This window comes from Typopeltis vanoorti, chromosome 1 (genome assembly GCF_054136105.1).
Source record: "Typopeltis vanoorti isolate ZY-2024b chromosome 1, IOZ_Tvanoo_1.0, whole genome shotgun sequence".
NCBI lineage: Eukaryota > Metazoa > Arthropoda > Arachnida > Uropygi > Thelyphonidae > Typopeltis > Typopeltis vanoorti.
This window is the reverse complement of record NC_143549.1, coordinates 58,643,264-58,660,235: the sequence shown is the minus strand read 5'-3', so window position 1 is coordinate 58,660,235 and position 16,972 is coordinate 58,643,264. Positions and strand designations below refer to the sequence as shown.

At 36.5% G+C, this 16,972-nt stretch overlaps 1 protein-coding gene across 1 annotated transcript in view; it reads left to right on the top strand.

Moving 5' to 3' along the window:
• The first annotated feature begins 13,551 nt into the window (after positions 1-13,551).
• The window catches only part of LOC150110019 (matrix metalloproteinase-17-like), a 56,545-nt gene continuing 53,124 nt past the window's right edge, over positions 13,552-16,972 (top strand). The window contains exon 1 of the mRNA XM_090390694.1: positions 13,552-13,716. Coding sequence (XP_090246820.1) covers positions 13,621-13,716 — 96 coding nt within the window. The 5' untranslated portion in view covers positions 13,552-13,620. The remainder of the gene's footprint in view (positions 13,717-16,972) is intronic.

Here is a 16,972-nt window from a genome sequence, read left to right as displayed (position 1 = left end):
AGCTACGACTCCTGATATGTTGATTGGGGGTTATTTGCTACATTACTCTTGGAGACTCCTTTATGCAGTGGAACTATTTTCCCCTCTCTCTCGCTCTCTACCTCCCTTGGGACTAACCCAGGGAAAAGATTGAGATTAAACAACGTGGTCAAAGGCACTGCCAATTCCATGCTAGAAACTTCTCGTAAAATACAATCTGGTGCGCTATCTAATACCATAGCTGTATTCATCAAGCTCGTGTAATATGCTGCGCACCTCCAGTTCACTTTCCATATAAGCTCTTGCCTCTCTTGTTACTGCAGTATGTCCACCTGAATGATATACTCTTGAAACATGTTCATTTAGTAATTTCACCATTTCACCTGATTCAGTTATGTCCCTACCATCGGCATTTATTGAAATCAATCTGCCATGAACATTTTTCTTTTACTTGCAACATTCCACAAAAGCTGTTTGTGATTGTCTTTGACCTCAACTGCTCATTTCAGTCTCATGCACTGCAGTAGAAATGATAAAGGTGTTCTTCTGGGAGCAACGAATGATGCCCAGCATTATTTGCAATGCAATGGCAGCACATGAAATATTAACAGGTAAAATACCTATGCATTTACGCAGTTATGCTACAGCCAGGTATTCGACGGTAAGTAGGCGATGCGTCGCATCGGGTTGTTTTCTTCAAGGAGCGCTAAAGTTAGTAGAAAATAAAAACACATTTTAATAAAAAGAAATCAGCTAACGCCTTTTTGTTCCCGTATAGGGAGTAGGCGAGGCCGTTTATAAGTCCTATCTAACTTTTGGAGACTGAGTGGGCAGTTCAATCTCCACTGGTAGCCAATCAGAGATAGCTGGCCCAAAGCTATCACTAATTAATTAATCAGCACGCAATGAAGAAGGCGGCTAGTAAGTGTCGCCATCTGGTGGTCCCTAACCCTAACACAATATATTTAATGTCTGAAAATAGTGTGGATTCGACGGCCGATTTTCTTGAGTTTACAGGACGAAAAACCCGAGTTTCCGGAGGAAAAACCCGCTAGCCCGTGCCAGAGATTGACTAACTCTGGAACCGGTAAAGAAAAGGCTTAGAAAAAGTTCCTCTAGTCGGCGACTAGATTCGAACGCCTTTCGTCGTGCGGTAAAGCACTGTGCAGACGCCATTTCTACTGAGCTACACAGGTCCTTAATATTAGTGTCTATTAAATGTGGTTTTGATAACATTTAGCAAAAACTGCAAGTTGTTTTTCGCTATGTGTAGTATAGAGCTGGCAGAAGCACTATACGAACCGGGCTTTGGTCCGCGGAGTCGTGTTACAGAGAGCGGCTTACACTACCGATTTTCATTTTTACATGCTGCGTGCATTGGATGACTTTGCTTCCATAAAATCAAGACAAGTAAACTTTTAAATCTTGTCATTATGCATCTGTAGTTATATTAGCTCATTAGCCAGTAATCGGCAACTTATATATCTGAAATTGTAGTCTATGTGCATTTTTGTATGTTTTCTGTGTTGTCAATGTATGTATTGACACGAAAATACTGTAAATTTTAATTACATCAAAAAAAAAAGTAAGGGTGATCAACTTAAAATTGCATCGAGACTCCAGGACCCCTAAAGCCGTCTTCAGCATTACTTTAATGCTAACGATATAGTAACTAGAACCATGTACTGTATAACAATGCCTAAGACAACTAACTATATTACATATTCGTTACTTGGAAATAAGTCAGCAGACGCCATAGTTTGAGGAACAAACAGCCTTAATAATATGTAGGACCTCCTTTCGTTGCCATGAGTGCGGCAATCCTACGGAGCATACTTTCCACATACGTATGAGAGCGATCAATAGAAATTTTCGACCATTCTTCCTGCAGACATGTAATGAGGTCCAGAACTGTTGTGGAGCATTGATCCGACGCTGCAGTTCATCCCACAGATGTTCAGTACGGTTGAAATCGGGGCTCTGTGGAGGCCAGTCAAATGCGATGACTTCGTGTCCACAAACCACGCAGTTGTAGCCTTATGACATGGGCATTGTGCTGCTGAAAGAGAAAATGGTCAGTTCCATAGAAATGCTACAAAGTAGGAAGCATTGCATTGTACAGAAAGTTCAGATACTTCTCGGAGTTCAATGTTCATGGCATCACATACTGAAGTCCGAGGCTAAACCAGAAGAAACAGGACGATACCACCATCTCACAGCCACCTCTGAATTTCATAGTTGGGTTACGCACTCTGGTAAGAGGTGTTCAACGGACATCCGTCACACCCACACCAGTCTATCTGTGTGTGTGTGTGTGTGTGGAGGGGGCTCAGCAATGCTGCTATTCCATCGACACTATATGGCAATAAACTAGATTCCTAGTTTATTCCCAATTTTCGAATCCACTCCTCTCTGAATTTACCCATACAAGCGAAACTATGGCATATTTACTCTGAACATTGTATATACCTGTTAATATTAACTTCGTGTGGTTTATATGAGCTAGGGATAATAAAAACACTGCCTGTGCAGGCAATGTTATAGTTCCATAAGTATTGCCACAAGGCTACATTTATGAAGAAAGAAAGAAAGAAAGAAAGAAGGCCATACGCCCAGTTCTGTACATACTAACTACTGAATTAGAAACTGTTATTTAATATGGTGTTGAACCTTTTGCCCGAATTACAGCACATTCGGTTTGTCATAGATTCCACACGTCGTTGGATTTATCTACGTCTGCAACATACCAGGCGTTCACCGGACAGTTCTTTAAATGACTTAGATTTGATGGAAGAGGCCTTTGCTCCCAGATATGTTTTTCTAATATGTCCCATACCTTCTAAATAGGGTTCATATCCAGGTTTGTGGTGGGCAGGGAAGGTGCAATTCTTGAATGATGGACTGTAGCATTGTCGTTCATGAAACAACCATCACCTGCTGAATAAAAAGTCAACATTGCAGGATGGACTTGATCGGCAACAATGTTCAGATATTCCTTGGAGGACACCCGACCTTCCAGAAATATCAGAAGACCTGTTCCATTTCAACAGAACATGTCATACACCATGACACCACCTCCAGAAACTTGAGTTGCGTTTACTAGTCAAGCTGAGTTCATTACTTCATGGAACACCCGCCAAACTCTCTGCCTACTGTCGGTACAGAACAAGGTGTACCGTAAATCATCGCTACATGACTTTTTACTAGTTTTCCAGTGTTCACTCACGGTGTTCATGACACCATTTTAGACAAACTATTCAGTTTTTTTGCAGAAATCAGTGGTTTCCGTATAGGCATGCGACTGCCTATACTGATCATCTTCAATTCTCAGCACATAGTATGAGTAGGGTTCGATCAATTGCTGCACACATGGAGTTCATTCCTGACAGACTATCTTAGACCCACGCTGCATATATACCAACGACGCAAAATATACGGTGTATAGGTAGTCACTACCTATAGTGACTGGTGACTATAGTTATAATGACTAGTCACTATAGCTATAGTAGTGATCTGATTCCGATTAGATCAGTCGAAAGTTGCTCTGTGTGTGTGTGCTTGGAGTGGCTTTTTGTTTAGTGTGTGCTTGTTGATTATGATCTCGAAAAAATGATATTATAGATATGTTAATCTGAAAATAGATACTATACCCGAGTTTTGATCTCTCCTGTAGCGTCAGCAGCGTGCTGGTTCAGCAGAGCAGGTAAGACTTTTTCGGTAACGCAATTTTTCCGGTAGCGGTCAGAAGGGACAAGACAGGTCTTACCCGCCGCATTAAAGCTTTCGCCTTCACATGGATTTGCCTTTTGACGATCTCATTTTTAAAGAACTATTGGCTCTTTTCAGGCATCTAGGCAACATACTAAACACAAAATGGCCCGATAAAATCGGAAAACACCAGGTTGTTGAAGTGAAGACAGAGGACCTCTAGCCCTCTGAACCCCTTTTCACATGACAACGTCAGCGAGCCAGCAACAACAACTGAAAACATCCCCAATTCAAACTCCAGTGGCTTTCAGAAGGTCAGAAGGAAGAAGAGAAAGAAAAAGTCCCCCACAGCAGATCTGAAATAATACCCCAGTCCTTGGAAATTACATCTCCAATGGACACAACAGCACAGCCTGTTGAAGAAAGAGCGACGGACTCAGGAGCACTACCCAAAGAGAGGATTCCTCCAGTTATTCTAAGATAGAAAGAAAAATGGTCATCAATCGCGGAGACAATGCAGAGCAGCAACATCAAATTTATATCAGCTAAGAACACAGATGACAGAATGCGAATTCAACAAGGGGCGTTGGACTACCGCGTGATCACCAGACGTATGGACGAACTGAATGTCCCATATCACACATTTCAACTCAAGAGTGAAAAAAACCTAAAAGTGGTCATCAGAGGTCTGGCAGAAACCATTACATCTGGAAAAATCCTGCTACCTCCGTATGAGATCGGCTAACTCACCTTCGATTGAAATCTTACAGCCTCTGCTACTAATGGCTCAGTTAAGTAAGTTTGAGCGCGGTTAGTAGTTGGAAGTGGGAACCATTCGTTCGATGCTGTTAGCACACTCTCTCTCGATGAGTCTTCGGACTCCCTGTAGGTGTCAAATAATAATAATAATAAAGATTCCTCCCGTCGCGACGAGAATAGAAACTTAGACCTATTCCAATCGAAGAGCGTAATGTACCGTCGTTCTTCCAATTGCGCTACGGAGGCGCTCAAAAAAATTCCAACCATCACACATGGCCTTTCTACTCCTCTGGACACACGCTACCATCAGTGTGAACCAGGCCCAAAGAATCTTCAACCTCTAATAAAAGTCGTTAAATTTTCCTTCAGGAAACTCGGATTTTTTCCTCTAAAGAACACAAACTGTTCAGAAGAACATACGAAATTAACAGACAAAACCTGCATCATTAACCCTAATTGCTTAGGCCGAGATTCCAAGCTAGAACTCTCCTTTTGGGTGGAAAAAAAGTCACTAGAAGATTTATCTTTATTTATCTATAGGGGGGAATAAAAGGTGTTAGCGTATTTATTTTTTATATATTTTTTAAAGGGGGCTTTAATACTGAACGCCTCTTGGAATTGATAAGTTACCCCGTGTCTACATTATTAGATAATGTTAGTGTTATCAATTAATATGGGCAGACTAAGAAGCCTAACAGATAACTGGCGCCATCTTATGTCTTTAATTTTAGCTAGTATTATGTCTAAATACCGTGCATCATTGATTAGTTTGAGTTTCCATGAAAGAAAAAATTTCTCTAGTTGGTGCCCAGAATACCGAAGTCTTTCTTATACTAATCCAGCATTATGGAAGTTACTATATGGATGTTCAGGCACCTTGTTATATTATAAAACTTCAATAGAAGCTTAAATATTACAAATTATAATCAAAGTTATGTCTTTTTCTTTTTTTGTTTTTTTAAAGCAACTAGGGGGACCCGAACAACATTGATCTTTGCATACCAGTGCAGATCCACAGGAGTAAGAGATAAGAAAGAAAAATTTCTCCTCCCTTAAAGAAATAAAGCTAAATTAATATTTTGAATTTTCATTTACATTTACATAGCAAAAACTTATTTATGTACTTTTGAATCATATTTGAAATTTTTCATAAATGCATTAGTGTAAAATTAAAGTTTAAATAAGAACAAGAAGGATTAAATAAGTATTTCTAATTTATGATCATCACCTTATTATCTGATTTTTTTAAAACATTTTTTAATTCTCTATTTGCCAATATCTCCTGGGTCGGAATCGTTCCAGTATTCAAACTTTGTAAAAAAGAAAAAAAAAAGACTTTTAGATCAATTTTTTGCTCGTCAGGGTGATCAAATGGGAACACTGTGCTTTGCTTTCAACAGGCTGAAGAAATGTTAAACACCTCTGTAGAACTGATGTTTGAGAAAGCCTTTAAGCAGTAAATGTTATGTGATACTTTTTTTTTAATGGTAATAGCATAAAGGAGAGATGTTCAACCACTAGTACATTGGTTCGATAATCCCGGTAGTGACAAACTTAATTTGAAATATTATTTAAATCATTTAAATACTGTTGTAAAAAGCTTGTCTAGAGGAATTTATGAATGTGTGGAGTGAGTTCGATGGGCGAAAGGATTTATATAAGATGGATAGTTTACATATGAATGGATTTGGTGTACGGAGACTTGAAAAGGTGTTGTCGAATGTAGTGGAAGTGGATGTGCAGAATTAGGGAAACTAGAGTTATTAAGGGAGGGAGAGGAAGTAGATATGCAGACTTTAGGGAGACAGTTGAGTCTATGAATGTGTGTAATATTCCCAAGCGAGTACAAAAGACTACGAATCAGAATGGGATAGTTAGTATAAGGCATCAAAATAGGGATGGGCTTCTGCAATTCATGTAACTAATACCAGAAGTATTAGGAACAAGAAGGAAGGATTTTTGGCCTTCGTTGGCACTTCCAGACTACAGGCTAGTGGCATTAGCGAAACATGGCTGACAGAGGATGATATAGCTAGTGGGATTGAATGTGAGGGGGTATGGTGTGTTCAGGAGTGACAGGGAGAATAAAATGGGGGGAGGAGTGTTATTGATAATAGCTGATGAACTACAGCCAAGGAGAATAGAAGTGGAACTGCAGGATAGAGAAAAGAGCACATTTGAGGCTATTTGGTGTGAGACTGAAACTATCAGAACAAAATATACAATTGGGTGCTGCTATAGACCAGGTGATGGAATAGATGGTGGAGATAGTATGCATAAGCAAATAGAAGAACTGAGTGGAAGGAGGGTAATTATTATGGGTGATTTCAACTATGGTAACATTGATTGAAAGGAGAAGAGGACACATGGGAGGAAGGAATTGGATTTTATGCGATTATTAAGGGATACTATCTGTGACAGCATGTAATGGAAAATACTAGTGGTAAAAGATTCATTGACCTAGTAATTGCATCTGAGAATTTGGCTGTAATGAATATGACCACGTTTCCACCAACTGGTGAGAGTGATCATAGGGTCTTGACTTGGGAGGTGGCTAAAGGTGTAGAATTTACAACTAAGACAGGGTACATGTGGAATTATCGAGCTGGTAAGTATGACAAGCTTAGGAGTTTGATTGGGTCAGTGCCATGGCATGTAAAACTGCAAGGGCTAGATGTTGATATTGCATGGTAGGCGGTTAGGAATTGAAAAGATTAGCAGCAGTATATCACATTGGTGGAACCGTACTCCAGAGATTGATGAAGCGAGGGATTTGGGTGTGTTGGTGGATAGGGATTTGAGGCTTAGGGGGAACATCGCAAAAGTGGTTAAAGCAGCTCATCAAATCACTTGGTTGCAGAAAAATACTTTAACAAGCAGAGAGAAACAAGTTATTGTTCCTCTATATCGAGCCTTGATAAGACCCCATCTAGACTACTGTACCCAGATATGGGTTTCTTCTTGATGGGGAGGAGATGGAGAGGATCCAGAGACGAGTGACCAAGATGATAGCAGGTCTATGGAATGAACCTTATGAGAACAGGTTGAAGATTTGTGGGTTGCAATAATTTGTTGAATAGGCGGAAAAGGGGTGATATGATTGAGACATTCAAATTACTGAAGGGTTTCTATAAGATTAATTCAGAAGATTTTTTTGAGAATAGGACCGGTGGTGGGAGGACTAGGAGCCATACATGGGAGCTGGGCAAGAATGTGGTTAGCAAGGGTGTTAGAGCTAGGTTTTACTTGGAGAGTGGTGAATGAGTGAAATAAGCTGCCAGTGAAATATGACTGTGAATGAGTTCAAGGCGAGGTATGATAGATACTGTGTGAATGTCGAATAGTTGTTCTTGACATGATGTTAGGGCCTCCTTCGATGAGTCTGTCGACTCCTTGGTGTTGCCGAAATAATAATAATAATAATAATAATAATAATAATAATAATAATAATAATAATAATAATAATAATAATAATAATAATAATAATAGAGTCTCAACTTGGTGCTTGGAAATACATCTGAGACAATTAAGACTATAAAGCTTGTGCATTTAATCTGTTAACTGCCTTTTTTTTTCTTATGAAAAATCGTGTTTCTGTCTCTTGAGTCTGGCTAACTCATCTTCAGTTGAAACACTCTTATAAGGTTCTTATTGTACACTGGATTCGAATTCAAGACTTTCTAACAAAAGATATCATCGATAGCATCTGAGCCACTGACGAGACCTTTATTGAGGTCTTGTCAGTGGGAGCCAGACCTGACAATGCTAAGGCTGAAGTAATGCAGAGCTTATGAATTTTACCTAAATACTAAGAAAGTGACCGGAGCTTAATCCACACACACACACACACACACACACACACACACACACACACACACACACACACACACACACACACACACACACACACACACACACACACACACACACACACACACACACACACACACACACACACACACACACACACATATATATATTTCTTAACGATTTTGAAGAAAAAGCTATTAACTCCTTCCCCCTTAAGCCAAAATTTTGGTATTGTTATATGGACGATATATTCCTCATCTGGAAGACGGTGTCAACAACCTCAATTTATTTTTGGACCACCTAAACAGGTATCATGAAAAAATCTCTTTTACCTTCGAACTGGAATCCGATGACTGCCTCCCTTTTCTAGATCTGAAGCTTACCAGATGTTCTGAAAATACTAAAATCTCAATTTTTAGAAAACCTACTCATACTGACAGATTCCTTCATGTTTTTTCCCATCACTACCCTCCGCAAAAATTTGGTATTATTTCTACTTTAGCACACCGGCTCAAATCTTTACTAACAGAAGAAACAGAAATTGAAAATGAACTCCTTTTTTTTTCTTAAAAAGAGGGATCTTTTATCAATAATGGTTTCTCTCCTAATAAGATTGAAAATTTTCTTTCTCTCTTTCACTCAACTGCTTCTGAACATCCCTCTTCTCCTCAGAGCCTTTATTTCTTTGCCTTACATCAGCTCTCTTTCACCAAAACTGGCAAAAATTCTCAAGAAGTTTAACTTCAGAACTTGCTTCACTACGCTCCCAAAACTTCGTTCAATGCTTAGTAAACCTAAAGAGAAACATCTTCCAACTCAGTTTCCAGGAGACTACAAGATCTTATGTGATTGTGGAAAGCCATACTATGGCCAAACTACTAAAATAATCCTTCTTCGTTTGGAAGAACACCGTAGAGATATTTCCTACAACAGGACTAGAGCCAGCGCTCTCTCTAGCCACGTTCTTTTCTCCTTTAACTCAGATGAAGGCCGCCAACACATTGTGGACTGGACACAAACTTCTAATATCCATGTTTGCTATGATGAACTTGAAAGAAAGATTGTCGAATCTAGAGAAATTAGCTTAGATTCTTCTCATATCAACAACAGCCTAAGTTTCAATATTTCTGATGCACACATTGCCTCTGTTCAATACTAGCGCGCTCGTGACAGCACGTAGTCAACTTTTATTTGGAACTCAAGCTCGCATTACTGTTTTCAAAATGTACTACTATTTTTTTGGACTAGTACTGTTAATGCAATTTTTAAGTCTGTTATTTTTTGTATATTTCTTTGATTATGATACCTGAAGAAGTTGATCCATTCAACGAAACTAGCAAACTAGTAGTATCTTTTTAAAACCATGTCATCTTTTTATCTCTCGGTATCAGTCATTTAAAAAATAATTTATAATATTTTCTACCGAGTAAAAATGTTCAGAATATAGATGAACAGGATTGAAGATGATTTTTCTAGATTCCACAATTTTTCTCTCTATTTCGTCACTGCAACGGAAGATGTTAGTAGATTTTTCCCAGCAGACTTTGTGACTTTGGTTATCATCATTAGGATTAGCCGAGAGAAGGATATGACTTGATAATGCACTCGCTCGCTGTCTCTTGTAAGTAATGTCTCTCATGTGTTCTTTCATACGCATTTCGACAGATTTGTCTGTCTGCCCGAAATAAGGAATATCGCAGTCACATAATATTTTATATACACCAGGGTATTTGAATTGATGATGACAAGGTTTTGGGTAGCTAATTAAGGAACGAATCTTTGGAAGTGGAGTGAATAAGGTTCTGATATTGTATTTTCTTAGAACTTTTGCTAATTTGTGTGAAACAGTACTTATGTAAGGAATAGATATATTGCCTTTGAATCTGTTTGTTTCTTCTGAGTGATGTCTAGGGGGATTAAGAAGGAATTTGTCAATGATTTTCTTGGAATATCCATTAACTTCGAAAGAAGTTTTCAGATGGTTTATTTCTGTAAGCATTTCATTTGGGTCATCAAGAAGAGAACGGGCTCTATGTCCCAAGGTGGAAATTATTCCAAGCTTATGAGGAGGGAAATGATGAGACTGACTGTGCAGATATCTGTTGGTATGTGTGGGCTTTCTATATATCGATATTTTAGTTTATCAGAAGAGAGAGTCAGTTTGACATCAAGAAAAGGCAAGGAATTATCCGTTTCAAGCTCAGCAGTAAACTTAATACTTTGATGTCGGCTATTGAGATGTTCGAGGAAAACCATAAGGGATTCATATCCATGGCTCCAAATAATGGAGACATCATCCACATAACGTTTTCAAACTTTAGGGGTTAAAATAAAGGAAGGAAGTGTTAAATAATATATACAAACAAAATCATGGACTGGCTATGGGTAATCCTTTATCCCCTGTACTCGCAAATATTTACTTAGAGGATTTTGAAACCAAGGCTATCTCTTCCTTTCTCTGTTTTCTCTGTTTAGCCAAAGTATGGTATGCACCAAATAAAGTTCTTATGTTGTATTTCCTAAGAAACTTGGCCAATTTGGTGAGACAGACTTTTGTATGGTATAGAAATAGAAATATTACCTTTCATACTATTGATTTCTTTATTATTGCGAGCGGGTAGATTTAATAGGAATTCGTCAATTTTTTTTTTTTTTTTTTTTTTTGTGAATAACCATTTAGTCGACAAGTAGACCTGAGAAAATTGAATTCTTTATTATTAAGTTCTATCTCATCATCAAGAACAGAGCGAGCACGATGTCCTAGTGTAGAAATGATTCCAAACTTTTGAGGTGGATAATGATGGGAGTGACCGTGGAGATATCTATTGGTGTGGGTAGCATTTCTGTAAATCGAGATTTTTAATTTCTCTGAGGAATGGGTCAGTTTGATGTCCAGAAATGGAAGAGAACCATTAGTTCAAACTCAGCCATCAATTTTATGTTCGGATGTTGATTATTTAGATGTTCTAGGAAGTTCAAGAGCGATTCACGGCCATGGCTCCAAATCAGGAAAATGTTATTAATGGCTTTTCCAAATTCTTGGTTTTTAAAGGATAAGAAATGATGTCTTTAACTTCCAGATCTTCTAAATAGATGTTCGCAAATACAGGTGACAACGGATTACCCATTGCAAGGCCATAATTTTATTTTTAGATGGTGTCCTGAAACGTAAAGTATTAAGTATCCGGACAAAACAAGACGGATGAAAAACAAATACTGTAAAGATTATACAATCACTCTAGAATCCCTCGGCCAGTCCATAAAAATGAATAATGACATATCAAATGAAATAGCAAGGAGAAAAAGAACTGCTTGGATAGCCTTCAACAAAATAAAATCAACAATTACCAACCAAAACATAGATATAGAAATAAGAGTCCATATTTTCAATAGTCACATCTTACCAGCATTAACTTATGGCAGTGAAACATGGAACACAACTTTAAAAGAAGAACAAAGCTTAATAACAATTCAACGTGCAATAGAAAGAATGTGCAATATAAACAAAATAGACCACGTAAGACACACAGAAATCAGGAAGAAGTCTGGACTCACAGATGTAATAAAAGCAGTCTTCAACAGCAAAAGAAGATGGGCAGGACATCTCGCCAGAATGAGAGACAACAGATGGACAGTCAGAGTTACAAACTGGTATCCAAGAGATACCAAAAGGAAATCTGGAAGACCAGCTTTAAGGTGGGAAGACCCAATGATTAAGAAAGTAGAAAGAAAATGGAGAAGAAAGGCCCAAGACAGGAATATTCAGGTCGTAAAGCTGGACTCTTTACGACCTGAATTCATGGAGAAATCCTGACTGAAATCACAGGTCCATCAAGATAATCAAGGTAATAGGACCAAATAGTGTCAGCAGTTTATAAAAGAATTCACGTGATGCTCAGGAGATAATTTAGGCAATCTGAATCAAGTAATTTAGATTGCCAGACGAGGTTAAATTAGGAAAGTGGATTCGAGCTGTACTGGAAAATCAGCAGCTGAAAACAAAGAATAATTAAAAAAAAAAAAAGTCAGAAAACAGTTCAATGTTAAGTGAGTCAGCAGTTGAGCATTTATTAAAAATTAAAATAATTTTTGTTTGAATTATATGATTGCTAAGCTTGCATACATCTATTTCTGTTATTTAAGCTTATGGAAAATAATATATCGACATTCACAACGTTAAATTAAGTTAAATTAAATTAAAAGTAAAACTTTTAATAATGTACCATACGGTTTATGAATTCATTCAAAAACTGTGCACTAGTTTAACATTACGCGCTACTGAAACATTTTAAATTATAAATAAAATTGTTTATCGATTTCTGGTCTTCTGTAATCCTATCTCTTGGACAAATTTAGGGAAAAATGGAGTGGAGGGGCCGTGGTTAGAAACAGATTAATGCCGTCAATGCTGTAAACATTAAAAACATTGCTGCATAATTATATATAATTTGACCAAGGACTTAGTGAATTTTTAATTCTCCTCAGGCTATTGAAAGGACTAAATGGAGAAAGGTAATGAAAACTACAGGGGGGGGGGCACTAAAATTTTGTTTGAGCATGGAGAAAAACACGGTAATTGCACTGGCGTGGTTAAACTTATATTTGTTTTCGTAAGCGATCAAAGTCACTAATTCTCATTACGGTCGTTCGTCAAGTGAGTGAATGAAGAATGTGTAAAAAAACCGCAATATGAATCAATGAGGAAATCCTTTCGATTTCATGAAAGACATACTTCTCCACTGAGAGGTGATATTATGTCCGGCGGAAAAGGTGAACACTTCCTTTGGATATCGCAGAGGATTGATTATCGCAAGTCATCATTCCTGTTGCGGATAACATCAAAGAAAAACATATTTCATAAGGTGGGAATGAACATCCGAAATAACAGATACGCTGTTTGTAAATACACTCCTTTTCTTTTTTTTCACAAGTTGAATCACAGTGACGCCTCTAATTTCTTAAAATTTTGTTCTTTTTTGAAGGAAAAGAAAGTTTTCGATGCTTACTCATGTATACTTTTCTCTAGTCATTCAATATTTGACTGATACTAGTAATAAGTGACGAATTTTTATTTATTTATTTTTTTTTTTTTTTAGCGCAAGAAACATTAGTATTGTTTCCGTTGTTGTTACTACTATTTAGTAGTAATCCCACCATGATTTCAACGTTTTTTTTTTTTTTTTTTTTTTTTTTTTTTTTTTTTTTTTTTTGTAAGGCGTTCCAAAGAACAGAGAGGGTTTTTGTTATTATCTGTTGTTCTTAGAATTCACTTCACCTACTACTGGCAGACGAAATCTGTCCTCCCGCGTGCTACACAAGTCGACTGGACAAGCTGAGCGTCAGACAAGTTTGAAATTATTAACCATGGTGACAAGCATGTTAATGCTCTCACTTGTTTTCACTGTTCTGATAGGCCTTTTAAATGCTGCTCCGACACCAAATTTACTCCCAAAGGAAATGGTAAGTAAAGTTTAATTAGGAATTTAAAGTGACAACTTAAAAATAAATGCAAGATCATTAGTTTCATGAGAAAAGTCTGATGAGAATATTAACTTCATATTAAAACATATAGCACGGTTTGTGATATGTCTCAGAGCATCCAATTATTTCAGCGTCTTGTCGAGTGGCTTTATAGTAATAACTTAAACAATGCATGATTAACAAAATGGGGGGCCACTCATATCCATGTAATTATATTTATATATTTTTTAATATATCAATTTATAAAATGCTTTTCCTGTGCATTATTCGTACACGAAATATTGACATAATTTATTTAAAAACATATTTATTTTAAACATATCTGTAAATCATGTTTTTATTTAAATATTACTAATTGGGAAATATTGTGCGGTTAATTTTTCGAAATTAAAGTAAATATATTTAAATATTCAAATTTATCTTATTGCGATTATTTCTATTGTTGTTTGGTTCCAGCAAAGCATATATTGAATTATTTAAGAGATTTTTGCATTTATGTAAGAAAACCTCCTTCGAATAGTGACAGTTTTAACCTACAAGCACAACGAAATGCAAGGTACTAAGCGCAAGCTAATGCATACTTTCAAGAACAATAATCGAGATCATCTTATAGCATATCAATTTTTATAATATATATAATATTATACATATTATGATATATTAGTAACAGGAGAGAAAGGGATATTTAGTAAATAAATAATTTTATTATAATTATCGATAGTTGTTAAACGCGGTGGCTTAAATCACGGCGGCTAAACACATATTTCTTGTATCTATCGGGAAATTTGTCAGTGATGTCGAAATCACCAGGCAGGACTAATTAATCACTAACAGTTATAATTAATGAAACAGTAAAACCGACGTTTACATTTAAGTATGATATTATTATTCATTTATTTATTTTTCACTGCTGCAGAGTCATCTAATATGCAATATTATTAAATACAAGGTGACTAGATTCTGATTCATGTAGGCTAAACAAATGAAGAATAATGTTTCCACACGTGTAATAGAATAAAATTCATATTTTTCATTAATTAATGAAATAAATAAACCTGTCAAAATTCTGCTGCAAGACCGATTAATCTTTGAAGTCCTCTAACGATTATGTTAACTGATGTTAATATAATCATGCTCGATGTTATCAATCTAATGTTGAACCTTAAATATTCTCATTGTAGATATATTACTGGGGGGGGGGGGGACTGAAAAGTTCTGATAAACACCTAGAACAAAAATGATATTAAAGCAACTGATATAATCACAAGAACATATCTTAAGACCTCCTTTAACTTTCATCAAATTATAATGTTCTTTTTCTTTCTTGTGGTTATATCAGTTGCTTTGATATCATTTTTTATCATTTCGTAGCACGTGATGTTCCTCTTTAAAATTCACTTAATAATAATGGTAGTAGTAGCAGCTGTTTTCTATATCAATCACTGATCTCATAAAACAACGAACTTCACTCGCAATAATATTTGATTGCATAAATCTTCATAAATATAAATTCATAAAACTACATTTCTGCCTGATTTTTTTTTCCTGTATGAAAAAAAAAATATGGCCAGATTTTACATGTAAAATCTAGCGATAATAATTTACAACTGTTATATAAAATGTTTGCCTTAAGGAAGAGAACAGATCAAACCGTTCCTAAGCATTTTTTTTCCTTTCAAAATTTATGTCCATTAAGCACACACACATACACACTCTCTCTCTCTCTCTCTCTCTCTCTCTCTCTCTCTCTCTCTCTCTCTCTCTCTCCACAACTGATATTCAAGAAAGTTTTTATTAAATATCTTTTTTAAGTCGTCTTCAATTTCATCTTTATCAGTCTCTATCCTTGTGACAGTCAGGCTTAGTTTCAGTACCATTTCAGTTTAATACCTTCTTTTCTCCTTTTAAAATATAGCAAGAATTAATTTGGTGTTGAACTGGGAATTACTACTACTACTACTACTACTACTACTACTACTACTACTACTACTACTAATAATAATAATAATAATAATAATGATAATAATAATATTGTAGTAGTAGTGCTATTTCAGTATTGATAATGAAGGTTAAAGATTATTACCGAATATGATAATAACTAATATAACAATATCGTATATTATAATTATGAATATAATTACGCATTAAAAGTAAAACTACAATTGGACGAAAGCAAAATGCTCGGTTTCCCTTTCTGTCTATGCTGGAGTTCCAATATCTGTAAAAATATTATTATCTAAATTGTTATCATTAATATTATCATCAAAATTATTATTATTAAGATTATCATCAACAGCTTATGATCATAACGAAATCAAAATTTTGAAAAAATCCAAAGTGAAATAGCTGCCTTTCACCCCAAATGGCTATCATACTTTCTGGTTGATTGCGAATATTCCTCAAACTTTCTCTGTGCCACTTCTCAAATTATATGCACTAAATCTCCCCCCCCCCCTCTCTCTCTCTTGATATATCACCACAGAACGAGAGAGAGAGAAAAAAATATATTGCGCTATCTGGATATGATAAGTTCTTCTGGCTCATGGAAATATAGCAGCTAATCTCCTATAAAAGAAGAAATTTTATATATTCCTGTAACTGACCACAGCTTAGTCTTTTAAAAAGAGAAAAAAAAAACAGTGAAGTCTCTTAAAGCTAGCCTCAGTACAACTGGAAGCTCTAGCCTTCTCACCTAATCAGAAAAATTCACATGAATTTCTCAACGGAAACATTCTACAGGAGATCTTGCTTTTATGACTTGTTTTTACGGACAAGTGCTATGGGAAGGTAAAATTTCGCCTACTCTTCTTTATATCTCATTTCGTCGGATTGAAGTAAAACAGTATTCTAAGCAAGTGCTCTTGCTTATCTTGTGGTCTTCTTCATGCACTTTGTAAAAGTGTCCAATTTCCTTTTAGTAGTGTTCATGCTTGCCCTGGATGACCGAGTGATTAGCGTATCCCCTCTCCGTCCAACAACCTGCGGGCTCGAATCCCGATGTTGACATATGTGATTGTCTTGTGGTAGATGAATTTCATCACATGGTGTGAGACAACCGCCTCGCTAACTGGAGTGCTGAAAGGTGGTTGAAAACGTTCCAGTTTGGTATTTAATAGTGTGTGTGTGTGTGTGTGTGTGTGTGTGTGTGTGTGTGTGTGTGTGTGTGTGTGTGTGTGTGTGTGTGTGTGTGTGTGTGTGTGTACATTTTTTGTGGCCTATATCTAAAATAAGCATT